Source organism: Hypanus sabinus, unplaced genomic scaffold (assembly GCF_030144855.1).
Source record: "Hypanus sabinus isolate sHypSab1 unplaced genomic scaffold, sHypSab1.hap1 scaffold_1349, whole genome shotgun sequence".
Taxonomy (NCBI): domain Eukaryota; kingdom Metazoa; phylum Chordata; class Chondrichthyes; order Myliobatiformes; family Dasyatidae; genus Hypanus; species Hypanus sabinus.
This window is the reverse complement of record NW_026779419.1, coordinates 54,496-75,046: the sequence shown is the minus strand read 5'-3', so window position 1 is coordinate 75,046 and position 20,551 is coordinate 54,496. Positions and strand designations below refer to the sequence as shown.

Genomic DNA, 20,551 nt, shown 5'->3' with positions numbered 1-20,551 from the left:
TTTCTTCACCGATCCGGTTATACTGGAGTGTGGACACAACTTCTGTCGCTCTTGTATCACACGGTATTGGGAAAGGGAGCAGAGAAACTCCTGCCCGGAATGTAGAGAGGAGTTTGCTGACCGCACCCTCAGGGTGAATCGGGCCTTAGCAAATCTGACACAAAAAGTTCGGAATCTAAGCCTGAATCCGAAAGGGAAGGAAAGTAAACGTCACTGCGAGGAACATGAGGAAGAATTGAAGCTGTTTTGTGAAACGGACAAGACACTGATCTGTCTGATCTGTAGAGACGCGCAGGAGCACAGAGAGCACCGCTTCAGGCCGATTAAAGAAGCTGTTAAAATCTACAAGGTAAAAACTAACGTTAACTTAACATATTTCCTTTGTCCTTTGCTACACCTGACTCCTAACCTCCTCCCTCGTCACCATTCAGGGCCGCAAACAGCCCAGTTCCATGGTCGATTGTCCTCTCGTATTAGATTCCTACTTCTCCAGCCCTTTACCTCTTCCACCTGTCCCCTCCCAGTTTCTCACTTCATCACCCTCCCCCACGTCCCCCTCACGCTATCTCACCCGTCACCTGTCAGCTGGTTCTCATCCCCAACCATTTTATTCTGGCTCCTGTCACATTCCTTCCCAGTCCTAATGAAGGGTCTCATCCCGAAACACCGACTGTTTATTTCCCCTGAATAGATGATGCCTGACTCACTGAGTTCCTCCGGCATTTTGTGTGATAATCGGGTTTGATCACCTGTTTATTTTGATGCATCTTTGTTTCTATTTCCTTCACTCTCTGACTTCCAGGATCAGCTAAAATCTTCCTTAGACTCTCTCACAAAAAAGGAATCAGACTTCCAGGAAAAGGAGCAGCAACAGAAAGAGAAGATTTCCGGAGTTCAGGTGAGGCTTCCTGAGCGGAATTTCTGATTTTACTGTCGAGTTTTGCTCCCTTTAATGCAGAATAGCCGAGTGTCGCAGCTCCAGTGACCTGGGTTCGATCCTGACCTCTGCTGCTGTCTGTGTGGAGTTTGCATGCTCCCCCTGTGACCACGAAAGATTCCGACACGTCCCAAGGACATGCCGAATGAATGGCTAATTACCGTTAACCCTGTGAAGGTGGGGAGGGTGTGTGTGAATCAGATGGGAGTTTATGGGTCAATAAGTGAGAGTAGGTTTCAGGAAAACGTGAGGGAATGGTGTTGACGGGAATGCTCTCAGAATTAGCATAGACTCTAATAGACCGAACTTAACGACAAAAGGAAACAGAGCACAGCAATGCAGTATATTAATCTTCACCTTTCCTTCGACAGGAACAGTCACACAGCCTTCAGTCCCACATCACATCCCAGTTTGCTGAACTGCGCCAGATTATCACTGAGAAAGAGCAGAGCTTACTCAGGGATCTCAGGGAAGAAGAGAAGAGGATTCTCAACCCAATGGAGAAAAATCTTCTAACACTTCAAGAGAATATAAGGAGTATTCAGGAGGAAATCACTAAGTTAAAGGAACAGATGGATCAGAAAGATGGTGTGATATTTCTCAAGGTGAGGGATTATATTTCAATTTGTTTCTGTCAAAGGGCACGAAATAAACAGTGGTATATTTGAAATAAACACAGCACAGCGGCCAATTCTAACAAATCAATTGCCGCTGCTGGCGACCTCACACAAGCTGTTATACCTGCATGATGCACCCTCCCATCACTCCAATAATGACATTTCAAAATGTCCACGATATGCTTTCAGTCCTTCATTAGCAAAATATAATCTTGAAGCGATGAAACTTCAGGGTAATTCATTGTAAAGTAAGCTGCAACACAGCGGTCAAGAACAGAATGACATCCACCCGTCCCCAGCTCAAAACTGTGCAGAACAAAGTACAGATACGGAACTTTTTCCCTTCGCTTTTACCACGTCCCCACTCACGTGACGAGTTACCATAATAAACACGTAACACAGAATACAATGCAGACAGAAAACAGACGTGTTGCTCCTACACACAGCATTTACAAATGGCAGTAAACTGTTTCTCACCAGACCATTGATGTAACTATTCAGGGTTGTTGTTGTCCCATAATAATATTATTAAGGGATTGGACACGCTGGAGGCAGGAAGCATGTTCCCGCTGATGGGTGAGTCCAGAACTAGAGGCCACAGTTTAAGAATAAGGGGTAACCCATTTAGAACAGTGATGCAGAAAAACTTTTTCACGCAGAGAGTGGTGGATACGTGGAATACTCTGCCCCAGAAGGCAGTGGAGGCCAAGTCTCTGGATGCTTTCAAGAGAGAGTTAGATAGAGCTCTTATAGATAGCGGGGTCAAGGGATATGGGGAGAGGGCAGGTACGAGGTACTGATTGTGTATGATCAGCCATGATCACAGTGAATGGCCGTGCTGGCTAGAAGGGCCGAATGGCCTACTGCTGCACCTATTGTCTATTGTCCCAAAACTAGACTTCCACAACTTCTGTACATCCCAGGACAGAATGCAAATCTCTCTGAAATTATTTACTCCGATCATAACACAGAGCTGCTGACTGTTTCCTTAAATACCGCATTAAATATCCTCCAAAACTCCCATTAACACCCGGTTCCAGTCACAGGCTGTGAGTGTGTCTGATGCAGTGGGTGTGAGGGTCTCTCTGTCAATCAGTGAGAACAAAGAATTTGACCCACACATCAGACTTATCTCCTGTATCCGGTTTCCGTCAGATTATGGAAACTTTCACTGTCTCTTTATTTTTTGGATACATTTCACATGGGATTATATCCCATTCTCTATCATAAACAGGCCATTAGGTCCATCTTCTATCAGTATCCCTGCTTCACAAGCCCCCTGCCACCTACTCACCGCACCCAGCAACAGTGCCCCGAACTCCCTAGTCCCTCAACTGTTTATCCAGCCTCCCCATTACAGTCAGTCTCTGCTGTTCCATTTCATCCACTCCTGTGACAGCGAGTTTCACATCCTCCTCACTAAATTTCTTGTGGAATTTGTTAAAATCCATCTGGAATTACATCTCCCCACGAGTCTCCCCATAAATAGAGGTACTTCCTCCACCTGCACACAATCACATACATCACTGATCTTAAATTCCTCCATCCTATCACACTGACGTCATATCCAGATAATAATGCACAGCCTGTCCTGTCCTCCCTGTAAGTTTCTTCCTCTCAGTAATGGTCTGACATTCATAAACTTTCCCTGTCATTTACCCCATGGTTCTGTATTGTCCGTGTGTCTGAGTGATTGTGGGAGTGGGAATTTTCAACACCTTGTAATGATTTGGATGAAATTCAGGATGTGGACAGTAAGTCCAAGTCTAATCAGATTTGTGTTTTATTTATTTCAGGAGGAAGCTCGTCGGAACAGAAGGTAGGACAGGCTCTTTACTGAAACCCTGAATGGATTTGAAAATAGTTCAGAATAGCAATTTATAACCAGCAGTTTAATATTTACAGGATTAATGACGATGTCCAGGAATTGTCAGTGACAGATGAGACCCTACCGGTTGAAAAATTCGATCACCTCTATTTGTTGAACACAGTGCTGAGAGAAATGCTTGATGCTATTAATCGAGGTAAAACTTACAAAGATTCATTTCTCCTTGTTTATGAAGATCAATTTACTTCCAATTTGAGGCAAAGATTGTCTATAATACTGGGGTGCAGGGGAACTGAAGTTTATTCCACATCAACCCCACTGACTGGGAGGCATCACTGTCACATGGTCAGCTGGAGATGTCAGACCCCTGGACACACCAGCACAGGGTCACAATACAACCAATACACGGGACTGGCAGATGAACCACTGTGTTCCAATCCCAGGCGAATGCACTAACACACCAGTACATAAGTTTGGATCTAACCAGAGGAACTGGGAATTTAATACTGACAATAATATTGTAGGGAATAAAAATGAGTATCAGTGTGGTGACCGGGATTGTCAGGAAAATACACAAGTCCTTCATGTGCCCTGTGAGTGCAGACCCTGACTGACACAGGTCTTCCCCCTTCCGGATCAGCAACTCTCACTGTTGTTAGAGGCCGAAGAGGGGAGTGGTCGTGATCGGGGACTGAATCACCAGGGGAACAGACAGGAGAATCTATTGATGTGAACGGGACACCCGAATGGTATGTTGCCTCCTGGGTGCCAGGGTCAGGGATGCCTCGAATCGTGTCCGCAGCATTTTAGAGAGGGAGGCCAAAGAGCCAGATATCTTGGTAAATTTATGACAATGACATTGGAAGTAAAAGCAAAGAGGTCCTGAAAATAGAATTTGGAGAGCTTGGTAGAAAGCTCAGAAGCAGTACCCCCAGTGTTGTAATTTCTGGATTGCTGCCTGTGCCACGTACTGGTGAGGGTAGAAACAGGATAATCTGACAGATAAACATGGCTGAGAAGATGGTGCTGGGGACAGGGATTCAGGTTCTTGGATCATCGGGATCTGTTCTGGTGGAGGAACGAACTGCTCAAAAGGGATAGGTCGCACCTCGACCCGAGGGAGAACAATATTCTCACAGAGAGGTTTGATAGAGCTGTTGGGGAGGGTCTGAACTAATTTGTTGGGGGGGAGGTCGGGAACTGGAGTGAAGGGATAGGACTGATGGTAAAATGCAAAGATAGCGTGCAGTCAGACTGTCAGATATGGCGGACAGATGCGAGGACAAAACGTCAGCCAGCAGGGTGAGTGTCAGTGCATTAGAGATGCAGATTTAAAAAGGGTAGCAGATACAGTACACAAAGTGTTATATCTCAATGCATGGAGTATGAGAAATAAGGTGGATGATCTTGTTGCACTATTACCGATTGTCAGGTGTGATATTGTGGCCATTACAGAATCATGGTTGTAGTTGGGATCTGAATGTCCAAGGTTACACAATGTATCGGTGGTGTAGGAAGGTCGGGTGAGGGGGTGGTGTGGCTCTGCTGGCAAATCAGCAGCTAGATGTGACATAGGATTGGAAGATGTTGAATCCTTGTGGGTTGAGGTAAGGAACTGCAAAAGTAAAAATGACACTGACACCAGTCATATACAGGCCTCCCAACAGTCAGTGGGTTGAGGCCCACAGATTACAACTGGAAATAGAAAAGGCTGATGAAAAGGACAATGTTATGATAATCATGGGAGATTTCAACATGCAGGTCAATTGGGGAAATCAGGTTGGTAAAGGATTTCAAGAGAGTGAGTTTGTTGAATGCAATGTGATGGCTTTCTAGAGCAGTTTGTCGTTGAGCCTACTCGGGGAACAGCTCTGCTGGATTGGGTGTTATGTATTGAACCAGAGGTGAGTAGTTAAAAGAAACCTTAGGAGGCAGAGCTCACAACATGACTGAGTTCAACTTGAAATCTGATAAGGAGACAGTAAAGTCTGACTTTGTAGTATTTCAGAGGAGTAAAAGAAATTACAGTGGTCTGAGAGAGGAGTTGGCCAAAGCAAATTGGAAGGAGATGCTGCCAGGGATGAGAGCAGAGCAGAAATGGTGTCAGTTTCTGGGAAAATGAGGATAGATGTACTCCAAAAATAAATAAATACTCAAATGGCGAAATAGTACAACCATGGCTGACAAGTTAATGTAAAGGCAAAGGAGAGTGCATACAACTAAACAAAAATTATTCGGAAGAGAGAGGATTGGGAAGCTTTTAAATATCTACAGAGAGGAACTAAAAGGTGGGAAAAAATAAACAAGAAATTGATTTGAATTGAACTGGCCTGGTTGAAGAAGCTGTCCCGGAGCCTGTTGCTCCCGGCTTTTATGCTGCGGTACCGTATCCCGGATGGCAGCAACTGGTACAGTTTGTGGTTGGAGTGACTCTGGTATCCAATGATCCTTCTGGCCCTTTTTACACACCTATCTTTGGAAAACAAGATAGCAAACAATATCAAATTATTTTTCAAGTATTGTAAAAAAAATAAAACAGAGATGAGAGTGGATATAGGACAGCTAGAAAATGAGGCTGGATGCATAATAACAGAGGATAAAGAGATGGCAGATAAGCCAAATATTTTGCACCAGTATTCACCGTGGAAGACACCAGCACTGTGCCCGGTGTTGAAGAGTGCGAGGGAAGAGAAGTGAGTGCAGTTACTGTTACAAGGGACAAGCTGCTCAAAAAGCTGAAAGCCCCAAAGATACATAAGTCACCCAGACCAGATGAACTGCACCCCAGTGTTCTGAAAGAGGTCGCAGTAGAAATTATGGAGGCATTCCAAATGATCTTTCAAAATCACTGGACCCTGGCATGGTGCCAGAGGACTGGAAAATGGCAAATGTCACTTGACTCTTTAAGTAAGGAGGAAGGCAGCAGAAAGGAAATTATTGACCAGTTTGCCTCACCTCTGTGGTTGGGAAGAAATTGGAGTCAGTTGTTAAGTATGAGGCTATGGAATACTTGGTGACACTGGACAAGATAGGACAAGTCAGCATGGCTTCGTTAGGGAATATTCTGCCTGACAAACCTGTTGGGATTCTTTGAGGAGATTACAAGCAGGATCGATAAAGGGGATGCAGTGGATGTTGTATACTTGGAATCTCGGAAGGCCTTTGACAAAGTGCCACGCATGAAGGTGGTAACCAGGTTAAGAGGCCATGGTATTACAGAAAAGTTACAGGCATGGTTAGAACATTGGCTGATTGGTAGGAAACAGCGAATGGGAGTAAACGGAACCTTTCCTGGTTGGCTGCCAGTGACTCGTGTTCCTCAGGGACACAGGTGTTAGGACACCTTCATTTTATGCTGTATATCAAGATTTAGCTGATGGAATAGACAATAAGATATAGGAGCAGAAATAGGCCATTCGGCCCATTGAGTTTGCTCCAATATTCAGTCATGGGAAGACCCAATTCTTCCGGACATCCCCACTCCCCTGCTTTCACCCCATACCATTTGATGCCCTGGCTAAATGAGAACCGGTACATCTCTGCCTTAAATATGCCTTGGCCTCCACAGCCACATGTCGCAACAAATTCCACAGATTCTCCACACACACTGACTAAAGTAATTTCTCCGCATCTCAGTTCTAAAAGGACGTCCTTCAATCATGAAGTCATACCCTCTTGTCCTAGAGTAAATGGCTTTGTTTCCAGGCTTTGCAGATGATACGAAGATTGGCGGAGGGGCCGGTAGTGTTGAGGAAACAGTTAGGCTGGACAAGGACTTGGATGAGGAGAATGGGAAAGAAATTGGCAAATTATATACAATGTTGGAAAATACATGGTCCTGCACTTTGGTCGTAGAAATAATGTGCAGATTTTTTTTTCAAATGGGGAGAAAATCAAAAAATCTGAGCCGAAATTGGATTCAGCAGTCATTCTGCAGAACTCCCTAAAGGTTAACTTGAAGGTAGAGTCACTGGTGAGGAAGGCAAATCCAATGTTAGCATTGAATTCAATCGGTTTAAATAGCATTCATTTCAAGAGCAGGGATGTGATGCTGAGGATTTATAAGGCACTGCTGAAGACTCACCTTGAGTATTGTGAACAATTTTGGGCTCCTCGTCTAAGAAAAGATGTGCTGGCATTGCAGAAGGTTCATTTCATAAGGATGATTCCAGGAATGAAAGGGTTATCATACGAGGAACGTTTGATAGCTCTGTGTCTGCACTCGCTGGAATTTAGAAAGATGAGGGGGAATCTCATTGAAACCTTTCAAATGTTGAAATTCCTAGAAACCTTTCGAATGTTGAAAGTCTCAGACAGAGTAGATGTGGAAGGGATGTTTCCCATGGTGGTGGAGTTTAGGACAAGAGGGCACAGCCTCAAGACAGAGGGGGAATCTATTTAAAACATGCGGAGAAATTTGTGCCAGCAGCTAGTGAATTTGTGGAACCTGTTGGGTGTATTTAAGGCAGAGCTTGATAGGTTCTAGATTGGACACAGCATCAAAGGTTACGGGGAGAAGACCAAGTAGTGGGGCTGAGGAGGGAAAAAAAGGATCATCAATTATTGAATGGCGGAGCAGACTCGATAGGAAAATGGCCTAATTCTGCTCCTATGTTTTATGGTGATCAGACCACTTCATTGAAGCATTGTGAGAATCAGCTCGGACACACCAACAAGCATTGACATGAGTCAAGATTTCATCTCGGGAGAAGCACACACAGCATAACCGGCCTGGCAAAGCTCCCTCACACACATACACAGGAAGGACTGGCAGATTGTAGTCAGAGCCTCAGCAATGTACATTGTTATTTCCCTCAGTAACCTGGAAACCAGTCTCTTCAGAGACAGTAATTTATTCATTTAAACAACTCAATCACGTGTGACACATTGTCAACACACACCAGACATGTGATGACACACTGTAACATACAAATTCTTCAATGTGCACACTATCCTTCAATGTGTATACACACCACACGGATATTTACCACAATCAACACACACACACACACACACACACACACACACACACACACACACACACACACACACACACACACACACACACAGATATACTATTAGAGTGTGACACACGGCCACAGTTATAGGCACAAATTCCCATTTAGGATTGAAATCTGCCGTCCTTACCCAGTCTGTCTGTTCTGTGTCACTGAGCTGCCCTCTGACGTGACGTCACATCAACACTTCACAGACAGACTCCAGGGTGAGATTCCTCAGGAGGATGATCTGGGAGGGTTTGATGGATGTTGAACTCACGGCCCACTTCATCAATCTGCAAGACTAAGATGTCTTCTTGAGCATGGCCCATTTGTGTGTTTGCCCCCCCCCCCCCATCCCTCTAACCATTCCCCATCTGTGTATTTATTTTAAAATATGTTATTTTTTACCTGTTTCTACAGCGTCTGAGGGCAAATTCCGTTCAACAACCTCCCTCTCTCTGAGAATGTTACCCGATTTCCCATCTCACTTTCCATCTGAGGCCTCTGGTTCTGTACTCCCATTTCTTGGAAAAAGAACGTTATTTAAGCTCCTTAGAATTATTTACCTTGATAAGGGGTCACACCTGAACATCCTACACTACAGCTGAATAGCCCAAGCTTACCCACTCTCTGATTTTAACCCAAGCCCCCAGTCCTGGTAACATCCTCCTGAAGCCTCCTGTCCAGTGTAATGACATCCTCCCCATATTCGGGAACCGGAAAAGCAGACAATACTCCAAGTATGGTCTGACATCGACATCAAAGGCCTTGCTGAATTTCATGTGGACAGTGTGGAATAAGCTGATGAATACACGACTGAAGGTGTTTTTTTAGATTGGGACAAGAAGGGCGGCGTGGGAGCTAAATTCTGAAGGAAGACAGTGTAAAAAAAAAACTTTGTGTACAAGAACGGCGAGACTGCACAGGACAGCGCGGAGAGTTTAAAAAGATGACCACCCTATACAGCGGGCAGCGGAGTGGGTGGCAGCAGAGTGTAGGGCTTTGGCTCAACGGGCTTAGGCGGTAACGGGAAGAGCTGAGAGCGAGGAACCGACTCTTTTTCTCCCCTTGGCAAATCGGCCTGGACGGACGGGGGAACAGCAGGGCACATTAGTTAACCGTTTAAAAAGTCCGTGTGCTTGGTGAAGTAAGTGGGTGAGTAGACCCATCTTTCTTTGTGTCATTCCTGTAGAATTAGGTAGCATGTCTGCAGGGTCTGTGCTTTGTTCAGGGTGTCAGATGTGGGAATCCTGGGAGACCTCCAGCCTCCCTGATAGCCACATCTGCACCAGGTGAACCGAGATTCAGCTCCTCGGAGACCGTGTTAGGGATCTGGAGCTGCAGCTTGATGACCTACTGCTTATTAGAGAAAATGAAGAGGTGATAGACAGGAGCTACAGGGCGGTAGTTATCCCTAGGCTACAGGGGTCAGAAAACTGGGTGACTGTCAGGAGAGGGAAGGGAAATGCCCAGATAGTGGAGAGCACCCCTGTGGCTGCCCCCCTCAGCAACAAGTATATCGTTTTGGACGCTGTTGAGGGGGGTGACCTGACAGGGGACGGCTACGGTGACCGGGTCTCTGGCACTGAGCCTGGCGCTGTTGTGCAGGAGGGAAGGAGGGAGAAGAGGAATGCGGTAGTCATAGGGGATTCCATAGTCAGTGGAACAGACAGGAGATTCTGTGCGCCTGGCAGAGATACCCACATGGTGTGCTGCCTCCCAGGTGCCAGGGTACAGGATGTCTCGGATCGGGTCCAGAATATCCTGAAGGGAGAGGGCGAGCAGCCAGCTGTCTTGGTACATGTTGGTACCAATGACATAGAGAGGAAAAGGGAGGAGGTCCTGAAGAGAGATTTCCGGGAGTTAGGAAGGAAGCAGGGAAGCAGGACCTCCAGGGTAGTAATCTCAGGATTGCCACCTGTGCCACGTGCTAGCGAGGGCAAGAATAGTAGGATCAGGCTGATGAATGTGTGGCTGAGAGACTGGTGCAGGGGGCAGGGCTTCAGATTCTTGGATCATTGGGATCTCTTCTGGGGGAAGTATTACCTGTTCAAAAAGGACGGGTTACACCTGAACCCGAAGGGGATCAATATCATCGCAGGAATGTTTAATAGAGCTGTTAGGGAGGGTTTAAACTAATTTGGCAGGAAGGTGGTAAACCGGAATGATAGAGTGGAGGAGAGGGAATCTATAAATCTAAGATAGTGAGCAGTAAAGATGTCAGGAAGGACAGGCAGGTGATGGGGCAAATTTGCAGCCACTGGGATGAGTTGCAGTGCAATCAAAGCAAAACTGACCAAATACTGGACTTAAGGTGTTATACTTAAATACACACAGCATAAGGCATAAGGTGGATGATCGTGTCGTACAGCTACAGATTGGCAGGTATAATTTTGTGGCCATCACTGAGACGTGGCTAAAGGATGCATGGCTGTGAGAGCTGAACGTCCAAGGATACACGGTGTATCGGAAGGATAGGCAGGTAGGCAGAGGGGGTGGCGTGGCTTTATTGGTATGAAATGATATTAAATCATTAGAAAGAGGTGACATAGGATCGGAAGTGCAGAATCTTTCTGGGTTGAGCCAAGAAATCGCCGGGGTAAAAGGACCCTGATGGCAGTTATCTACAGGCCTCCTAACAGCTGCAGTGATGTGGATTACAAATTACAACAGAAAATAGAAAAGGCTTGCCAGAAGGGCAGTGTTATGATAATTGTGGGGATTTTAACATGCGAGTGGATTGGGAAAATCAGGTCGACACTGGATCTCAAGAGAGAGAATTTGTAGAATGTCTACGAGATGGCTTTTCAGAACAGCTTGTTGTTGAGCCCACTAGGGGATCAGAGATACTGGATTGGATATTGTGTAATGACCCAGAGGAGATTAAAGAGATTGAGGTGAAGGAACCGTTAGGAGGCAGTGATCGTAACATGATTGAGTTCACTGTGAAATTTGAGAAAGAGAAGCCGAAATCCGATGTGTCGGTATTGCAGTAGAGTAAAGGAAATTACAGTGGCACGAGAGAGGAACTGGCCAAATTTGACTTGAAAGGGACATTAGGGGGAAGGACGGCCTAGCAGCAGTGGCTGGAGTTTATGTGAGGAGTGAGGAATGTGCAAGACAGATATATTCCAAAAAAGAAGAATTTTTCAAATGGAAAAAGAGAAGTCAAAGCCAAAGTAAAAGCAAAGGAGAGGGCATTCAAAGAAGCAAAAATTAGTGGGAAGACAGAGGATTGGGAAGTTTTTAAAAGCTTACAAAAGGAAACTAAGAAGGCCATTAAGAGGGAAAAGATGAACTATGAAAGGAAGCTTGCAAATTATATCAAAGAAGATACGAAAAGCTTTGTCAAGTATATAAAGAATAAAAAACGGGTGAGAGTGGATATTAGACAGATAGAAAATGATGCTGGAGAAATTGTAATGGGAGATAAGGAGATGGCTGAGGAACTGAACGAGTATTTGCATCAGTCCTCACTGAGGAAGACATCAGCAGTATACCGGACACTCAAGGGTGTCAGGGAAGAGAAGTGTGCGCAGTCACAATTACGACAGAGAAAGTACTCAGGACGCTGAATAGTCTCAGGGTAGATAAATCTCCAGGACCAGACGGAATGCACACTTGTGTTTTGAAGGAAGTAGCTGTGGAGATCGCGGAGGCATTAGCAATGATCTTTCAAAAGTCAATAGATTCTGGCATGGTTCCGGAGGAGTGGAAGATTGTACATGCCACTCTGGTATTTAAGAAAGGGGCAAGGAAGCAAAAAGTAAATTATAGACCTGTTAGATTGAGAAATGGTTGTAAAGTTTCTGGAGTCAATTGTCAAGGATGAGGTTACGGAGTACCTGGACGCATATGACAAGATAGGCCAAACTCAGCATGGTTTCCTTAAAGGAAAATCCTGCCTGACAAACCCATTGAAATTATTTGAGGAGATTACAAGTAGGCTAGACAAGGGAGATGCACTGGATGTTGTGTATTTGGATTTTCAGAAGGCTTTTGACAAGGTGCCACACATGAGGCTGCTAAACAAGATAAGAGCCCATGGAATTATGGGAAATTTACATTTGTGGATAGAGCGTTGGCTGATTGGCAGGAAACAGAGAGTGGGAATAAAGGATCCCATTCTGGTTGTCTGCCAGTTACCAGTGGTGTTCCACAGGGGTCCATGTTGGGGCCACTTCTTTTTACATTGTATATCAACGATTTGGATTATGGAATAGATGGCTTTGTGGCTAAGTTTGCTGATGATACAAAGATAGGTACAGGGGACGGTAGTGCTGAGGAAACAGAGAGTCTGCAGAGAGACTTGGATAGATTGGGAGAATGGTCAAAGAAGTGGCAAATGAAATACAATGTTTAAAAGTGTATGGTCATGCACGTTGGTAGAAGAAATAAACGGGCTGACTATTATTGAAATGGAGAGAGAATTCAAAATTCTGAGATGCAATTGTACTTGGAAGTGCTCGTGCAGGATACCCTTAAGGTTAACCTCCAGGTTGAGTCGGTGGTGAAGAAGGTGAATGCAATATTGGCATTCATTTCTAGAGGAATAGAAAATAAGAGCAGGGATGTGATGTTGAGGCACTATAAGGAACTGGTAAGACCTCACTTGGAATACTGTGTGCAGTTTTGGGCTCCTTATTTACGAAAGGATGTTCTGACATTGGAGAGGGTTCAGAGAAGATTCACGAGAATGATTCCTGGAATAAGAGTGTTAACATGTGAGGAATGTTTGACCGCTCTTGGACTGTACTCCGTGGAGTTTAGAATGAGGGGGAACCTCACAGAAGCATTTCGGATGTTAAAAGGCATGGACAGAGTGGATGTGGCAAAGTTGTTTCCCATGGTGGGGGAGTCTAGTACGAGAGCATGACTTAAGGATTGAAGGGCGCCCATTCAGAACGGAGATGCAAAGAAATTTTTTTAGCCAGAGGGTGGGGAATCTCTGAATTTCTTGCAGCAGTGGAAGCCAAGTCATTGGGTGTATTTAAGACAGAGATTGATAGGTATGTGAGTAGACAGGTCATGGTGAGAGGGTGGGAGAGTAGGACTAAATGAGAGAATGGGAAAATGGATCAGCTCATGATAAAATAACTTCTGCTTTAAAAATCAAACACAAGAAAATCTACAGATGCTGGTAATCCAAGCTGCACAGGTCCTGATGAATGGTCTCGCCAGATCTCTCTGACACCTGTCTGGAGAGAGTTGATGTTGGGAGGATGTGGGTGGGTCGAGAACGGTAAGCACAGCCTCCGACTATAGGGATGTCCATTTAGGACAGAGATGAGGAGGAATTCCTTTATCCACAGGATAGTGAATCTGCCACAGGCAGCTTTGGAGTCCAAAAAATGGAGTATATTTAAAGCAGAGTAACACACACAAATTGTTGGGTGAACAGCAGGCCGGTAAGTTTCTATGGAAACGAGTAAACAGTCTCGGGTTCAGACTGAAATAATTCCTCAATACCTGTGTTGCTTAAGGGTTCCTGCAAATTCATCCCCAGTCCTAATGAGGGGCTGTGGGGGATGGGGTTGTGGGAAAGGGGACAAAGTCATCCTCATCTGCCATCTTTGCCCCCTCCAGCTTCTCATTACGTCTACACACACAGTTCACCCACAGGGTTTCCACCCCTCCCCCTCCTGGTCCAATCTGCCATTCATCTCTCCCCCACTGGTTCCCATTGTCACCTCCTTTACTGTCTCAAACCATCACACTGCCCCCTTCACACTCACAGATGAAATTCTCTGCTTCTCCCCCCAGTCTCTGTCACCCTGGATGTGGAAACGGCGAGTCCGTGGCTCGAGGTGTCTGAGGATCGGAAGAGTGTGAGACGGACCCGGACCTGGAGAGATCTCCCTGACACCGGGAAGAGATTCACACACTGGGCTTGTGTGCTGGGATCGGAGGGATTCACATCGGGGAGACATTACTGGGAGGTGGAGGTGACGGGGAATCGGTTCTGGTGTCTGGGAGTCGCCGCAGAGTCTGTGAAGAGGAAGGGACCGGTCAGACTGAGTCCGGAGACCGGATTCTGGGTCATCGGGCGGGTTGGTGACGTGTTACAGCGGTTTGGTGACGTGTTACAGCGGTTTGGTGACGTGTTACATCGGGATTGTGACGTCTCCGGTCGCCCCTCCCCCGGGTCCCGTCTCCCTGCCGGTCCCATCCCCGGGAGGGTGGGAGTTTATCTCAGTTACGAGTCCGGGACAGTTTCATTTTACAACGAGGAGACCAAGTCCCATCTCCACACCTTCACTGGGAATAAATTCACGGGGAAACTTTATCCTTTCTTCCGGACCTGGGGTGTGAACCAGTGGCTGAGAATCTGCTCCGGTTCCGCTCCGGGTCTGTAAACGGGTCGGGTCCCGGGACCGGCGTCAGGAGTAAAGTCCCTGTAAATATAAATGTGCGGAGAGTGCAGCTAAATACGTGGCTAAGGGGATGGTGCAGGAGGGAGGGCTTCATGTTTCTGGACAATTGGGCTTTGTTCCCGGGAAGGTGGGGCCTGTTCCGACGGGACGGTTTGCCCCTAAACTGGAGGGGGGGGGGCAATAACATTCTTGCGGGTAGATTTGCCAGTGCTGCTCCGGGGAATTTAATCCAGATTTGCAGAGGGAGGGGAACCAGAGTGTCAGAGCAGATAGTGAGGTGCAGGAGGATAAGGAACATGAGAGGACTGCATGTATAAACGGAAATGAAAAAAAAGCAGATGATATACATATTCTCAGGTACATCTATTTCAATGCACGGAGTATTGTCGGTAAAACAGATGAGTTTAGGGCTTGGGTTGACACGTGGGATAACGACATTACTGCTATCAGTGAGGGGCAGAACTGGCAGCTTAATGTTCTGGTAAAATTGGAGAACGGCCAATTTTGTGGAAATGAAAAAGGATCTAGGAAGAGTGGATTGGGATAAGTTTTTTTTCTGGCAAGGATGTGTTCAGTAAGTTCACAGGCATAAGAAATTAAATAGAGATTGGGTTGGAAATGTTATAGCAACTTCATTTAATTCAAAATCGAGAGGAGTTGCAATTTCGGTTAATAAATCTTTACCAATTAAAATACAAAATGTAATAATTGATTCTGTGGGGAGATACGAGATTATACATTGTCAAATTTTTTCAGAATTATGGAATTTTATGAACATTTATGCACCAAATGAAAATGATGCAAAATTCATACAAGAAGATTTTTTGAACTTGGCTGACGCAAATGATAAAATATTAATAAGCAGAGATTTTAATTTTTGTTTAGATCCAGTTTTGGAAAGGTCAACTACAGTTGTTACAAAATTAAAAGAAATAAAACTAACTTTATCAAAGAGATTATTCATTTTATTCAAATAGACATAAAGCTTAGATGGAGATTTAATACAATTTTATTAAAACGTCAAGATTTTTGTGATTTTATGAAAAAACAGATTCAATTTTTTTTGGATACAAATTTACATTCAGTTGAGGGTAAAATTGTATTATAGGAAGCGATGAAAGCATATTTAAGGGGTCAGATTATAAGTTATACATCTAAAATTAAGAAGGAAAATTGGGAAAAGATATAAAGTTAGAAAAAGAATCTCAAAGATATATGACAGAACAAAAACAAAGACAACTTGTTAATAAAAAACTACAATATAATATCGTACATATCGTACAGAAAAAGTAATTATGAGAACTAAACAGAAATATTACGAATTAGGTGAAAGATCACATAAAATTCTTGCTTGGCAGTTGAAAACAGAACAGGCTTTTAAAACAATAAATGCAATTAGAACAAGTGTAAATAAGGTTGCTGATAAACCTTTGGAAATTCATGAAACTTTATTTTTTTTTTATATACTGAACTATATCAATCAGAATCACAAAATAAGATTACTGAGATGGATAAATTTTTATCACAAATAACCCTTCCGAAATTTAATTTGGAAGAACAGAAAGGATTAGATATGCCCTTTACATTAAAAGAGGTTGAAGAAGCTGTAGGATCACTTGAGAGTAACAAATCCCCAGAAGAAGATGGTTTTCCTCCTGAATTTTATAAAAAAAATTAAAGATATATTAATTCCTCCCTCTATGGAATTAATATACCAAGTGGAAAGAATGCATAAACTCCCACAATCTTTTTTAACAGCGATCATAACTGTATTGCCAAAAAAAGAGATCCTCTAAAACCAACATCATATAGGCCTATTTCTTTGTTGAATACAGATTATAAGATAATAGCAAAAATTTTATCTAATAGAATATTTAAATATTTACCAAAATTAATGCATATGGATCAAACAGATTTTATTACAATCAATGGATAATCTAACCTGGTTACTTAGTATAATTCATCTGGCACAAAAAAGAGAGGAAATGAGTGTGGCATTTGCTTTGGATGCAGAAAAAGCATTTGATAGATTGGAATGGGATTTTTTTGTTTAAGGTATTGGAAAAATATGAGCGAGGAAAATCTTTTATACAATGGATTAAAACCTTAAATACTAATCCTCAAGCTGAAGTAGTTACAAATGCTCAGATTTCAACACCATTTTGCTTAACGAGGTCAACTGGACAAGGCTGCCCGTTATCACCTGCTTTATTTGTATTGGCAAAAGAACCATTAGCTGAATTAATTAGAACAGATTCAGATATTGGCGGTTTTAGAGTTAATCAAGAAGAATATAAAATTAATTTATTTGCTGATGATGTTTTGATTTATTTTACAAACCTATTACAATCTTTGCAAAGATTATCTTTTAAATTGGAAGAATACGGGAAAGTATCAGGGTATAAATTAAATTGGAATAAAAGTGAAATTTTACCCCTTACAAAAGGAAATTATAATCAATGTCGATTAGTAACTCAATTTCGATGGTCAATAAATGGGATAAAATATTTAGGTATCAGAGTTGACAATGATGTAAAAAATTTATATAAACAAAATTATTTGCCATGATTAAAAAAAAATAAAAGAGGATCTTGATAAATGGATGATGTTACCAATAACATTAATAGGTAGAGTTAATGCTGTAAAAATGAATATATTCCATAGATTGCAATATATATTCCAAACTTTACCAATACAATTACCGCAGAAGTTTTTTCAAGAACTAAATAAATATGTAAGGAAATTTCTTTGGAAAGGAAAGATGTCAAGAATATCATTGGAAAAATTGAGATGTAAATTTGATTTAGGAGGGTTACAACTTCCAAATTTTAACAATTATGATAAAGCAATTCAACTTAGATTTATTGCATCTTTTTTTGATGAAAAAAAAACCCGGCATGGATTAGAATAAAATTAGATAAGATAGGAGAAAACATACCAGAAGATTTTACATATAAATGGGAATCCAAATTGATACGGGAAAAAAAAAAGAATCTCCTATATTAAGACACTTGAATGATTTATGGAATAAGGTAAATATGGACGATAAGATAAAGAAATCTTTATTAGCAAAAATAAACTTTAATTCAAAATAGGCTTATTCCTTTTACAATGGATAATAAACTTTTACATAATTGGTTCCAAAAGGGGATTAAATATATACGTAATTGTTTTGAAGGAGGTATATTGATGTCGTTTGATCAATGAAAAAATAAATATAAAATATCAAACAACACTCTTTTCTCTTATTTTCAATTAAAGGACAATTACGAGAAAAGCTGGGTCAAACAATGTTGATGCCAAAAATAGTGAAATAGAAATATTAATTCAAAAAGGAAAAATTTAAAAAATTACATCTTGTATGTACAATTTGATTCAAAAACAGACTGAATCTGGAATTCATAAATCAAGACAAAAATGGGAAACTGATTTGAATGTTAAAATTGTTGGAAAAAGTTGGTCAAGATTATGTTCTGATAGTATGATAAATACAATAAATGTTCAAATTAGATTAATACAATATAATTTTTACATCAATTATATATAACACCACAGAAAATAAATAGATTAAATTCAAATATGTCTGACCAATGCTTTCGATGTAATCAAGAAATTGGTACTTTTTTACATTCTACTTGGTCTTGTTTTAAAATTCAACCATTTTCGATATATCTGACTTTTATTGGAACAAAGTACTGGAGTTCAACTCCCAAATAGTCCAATATTATTTTTATTAGGAGATATTGAAGGGACAATACCGAAAATTAAATTGAATATGTATCAGAAAAAAATTATAAATATTGATTGGCAGTAGCTAAAAAAGTTATCGCAATTACTTGGAAATCTGAGTTATATTTAACTATGGATTATTGGAATAATGAAATATATAGTTGTATTCCACGTGAAAAAATTACATATAATCTAAGAAATGAATATGATATATTTTTCAAAATTTGGCTCCCATACCTACAAAAGATAGGATTAAATATATAGGTCCTTTGAAGATAAAATTATAATGTAATTGGGGAAAGTAAGAATAAATATTAAAATTATTTTGAACTCCATGGAGCATGTGGGTATCCTCCAATATCGAGGCAATCTTTTTCTTCTTTATTTCTTTCTTTAGATAAGGGTTAAGGTGGGGATGGGGAGGAGGACTAATATTATTTTTCTTTTTCTTACTAATTTTTCATTACATTTATTCTTTGTAATTTTCTAAAAAATTAATAAATAAATAAAAAGAGCATCTCAGTAATCCAACAGCCCACTCACCTTTGCTACCCTTTATGTTATTTCCTTACGTTTAACACAATTATTACGTGCCTTTTCCAGCTCAAACTGTGAATTGATTTAAAGTCAGTCCCATAATTTAATAGCTTTTATTTGAAAACTATCTACCCTCGCAACGATTGTACTGAAGACTGCATTTGATTTTTCTTCAGCCTTGTACGCTTCACATTGAAATAGTATGTGTTTCGACGGTTTCATAATGACAAAATGTACACGACACAGAATGAAGTTTTCCAATTAGTTACAAGGCATAATTAAGCATAGTGTGGATATTTCTGTCATGTGAATATCATTCCTTCCCTTGTTTTAAGCCCTTCTTCTATAAACCCAACAGGTTTATGTATTCTGGAAAGGTGTCTGTCTTTACGTCCATTATCCTACGTCTTGCCGTAAGCCCCTAATTCTTAACACTACCAACCCTTTAGCTTCTAATTTGCTAAGTGGAAGGTCTATATCCACAGCTTAACATTTAACAGCTTTTGGTGCTAAACAGTCAACATCATCATTTCCCTCAACAGTGTGATATGCAGGCCCCATAATGTGCAGACATATAAATCAAACTTTATATATGAAATACCGTTTGTCAAGTTTCCAACAGTCAATCTGACCTACTGCCAGAATGACCTGTTTAAGACTCATCAAAACTGAAATGTATTCTGAGCAAATTATAAGGACCAATTTCCTCCATCCACTGTAAGCCTAAACTGTTGGCAAAGAATTCTGCTTTCTATGCTGATAAATGGCTATAAGTCATTTCTTTATCATTACCTGCTATTCAGGCACACAAAAACAGCCACACCAACATCCCCAATTAAATTATCTTTTGATTCATCTGTAAAAATGGTTACTGTATGATAATAACTTTCATTAATATACTGATGACCAACAGACTCTCAGGCAGAACCGAATCCGATCGTGTAAAAAGTAAAATCACCTGAAGTCAATGGAAAAAACAATGTGGGGTTACAGAGAACGCTACAGTGGGACATACTGTGTCATCAAATACACCCATATTCGCAGCATGGTAAGAACCCAGCCACCCAAAACAAAAAACACTCTTCTAGTGATGTTCCCAACCGTCCTCTAGCACAATTTTAACAGGATGATCATTTCCTTGACCCGCAAATTAATCCAGTATGTTGACATCAACTTGAACCTCTGTTACTTTGAGGGCAATTGTCCCATTGCAATCAGTAAAGCCAAAGCAGGAGACAACATTACCGCACCAGAACACAATTAAAAGTCTGTAATTGTATCACATACAAACACTTTTAATTTGAAGATGAAGGTGATCCACAAGCCACACAGACATAATCATGAACAGATCAAATTAAACAAATATAATTGGTCAACAAAGATTTTCATGTTGCACCCAAGAATACCCACATAGATGTCTGAGGAGATTTAAAGCTCCTTTATATTTATCAATTATTTTACTGACAGGTGCTTCCCCATCAGCTTATTATTCATCCACATACTGAGAAATCTTACCACTGACACTTCCT

At 41.8% G+C, this 20,551-nt stretch overlaps 1 protein-coding gene across 1 annotated transcript; it reads left to right on the top strand.

Annotated features, from left to right (window-relative positions):
• The first annotated feature begins 1,468 nt into the window (after positions 1-1,468).
• On the top strand, positions 1,469-18,958 carry LOC132386850 (E3 ubiquitin-protein ligase TRIM39-like). The gene is made up of 4 exons (XM_059959195.1): positions 1,469-1,542; positions 3,351-3,373; positions 3,460-3,578; positions 14,146-18,958. Exons 1-4 carry the CDS (start codon positions 1,510-1,512, stop codon positions 14,736-14,738), a joined length of 768 nt encoding a protein of 255 aa, XP_059815178.1. The 5' UTR covers positions 1,469-1,509; the 3' UTR covers positions 14,739-18,958.
• Positions 18,959-20,551: the final 1,593 nt, after the last annotated feature.

Excerpts from the sequence above, each read along its gene's own strand:
- LOC132386850 (XM_059959195.1), top strand. The coding sequence starts at position 1,510 with ATGGATCAGAAAGATGGTGTGATATTTCTCAAG. Across the intron at positions 3,374-3,459 it reads GAAGCTCGTCGGAACAGAAG|GATTAATGACGATGTCCAGG; the intron begins GTAGGACAGGCT and ends TAATATTTACAG. Across the intron at positions 3,579-14,145 it reads GCTTGATGCTATTAATCGAG|TCTCTGTCACCCTGGATGTG; the intron begins GTAAAACTTACA and ends TTCTCCCCCCAG.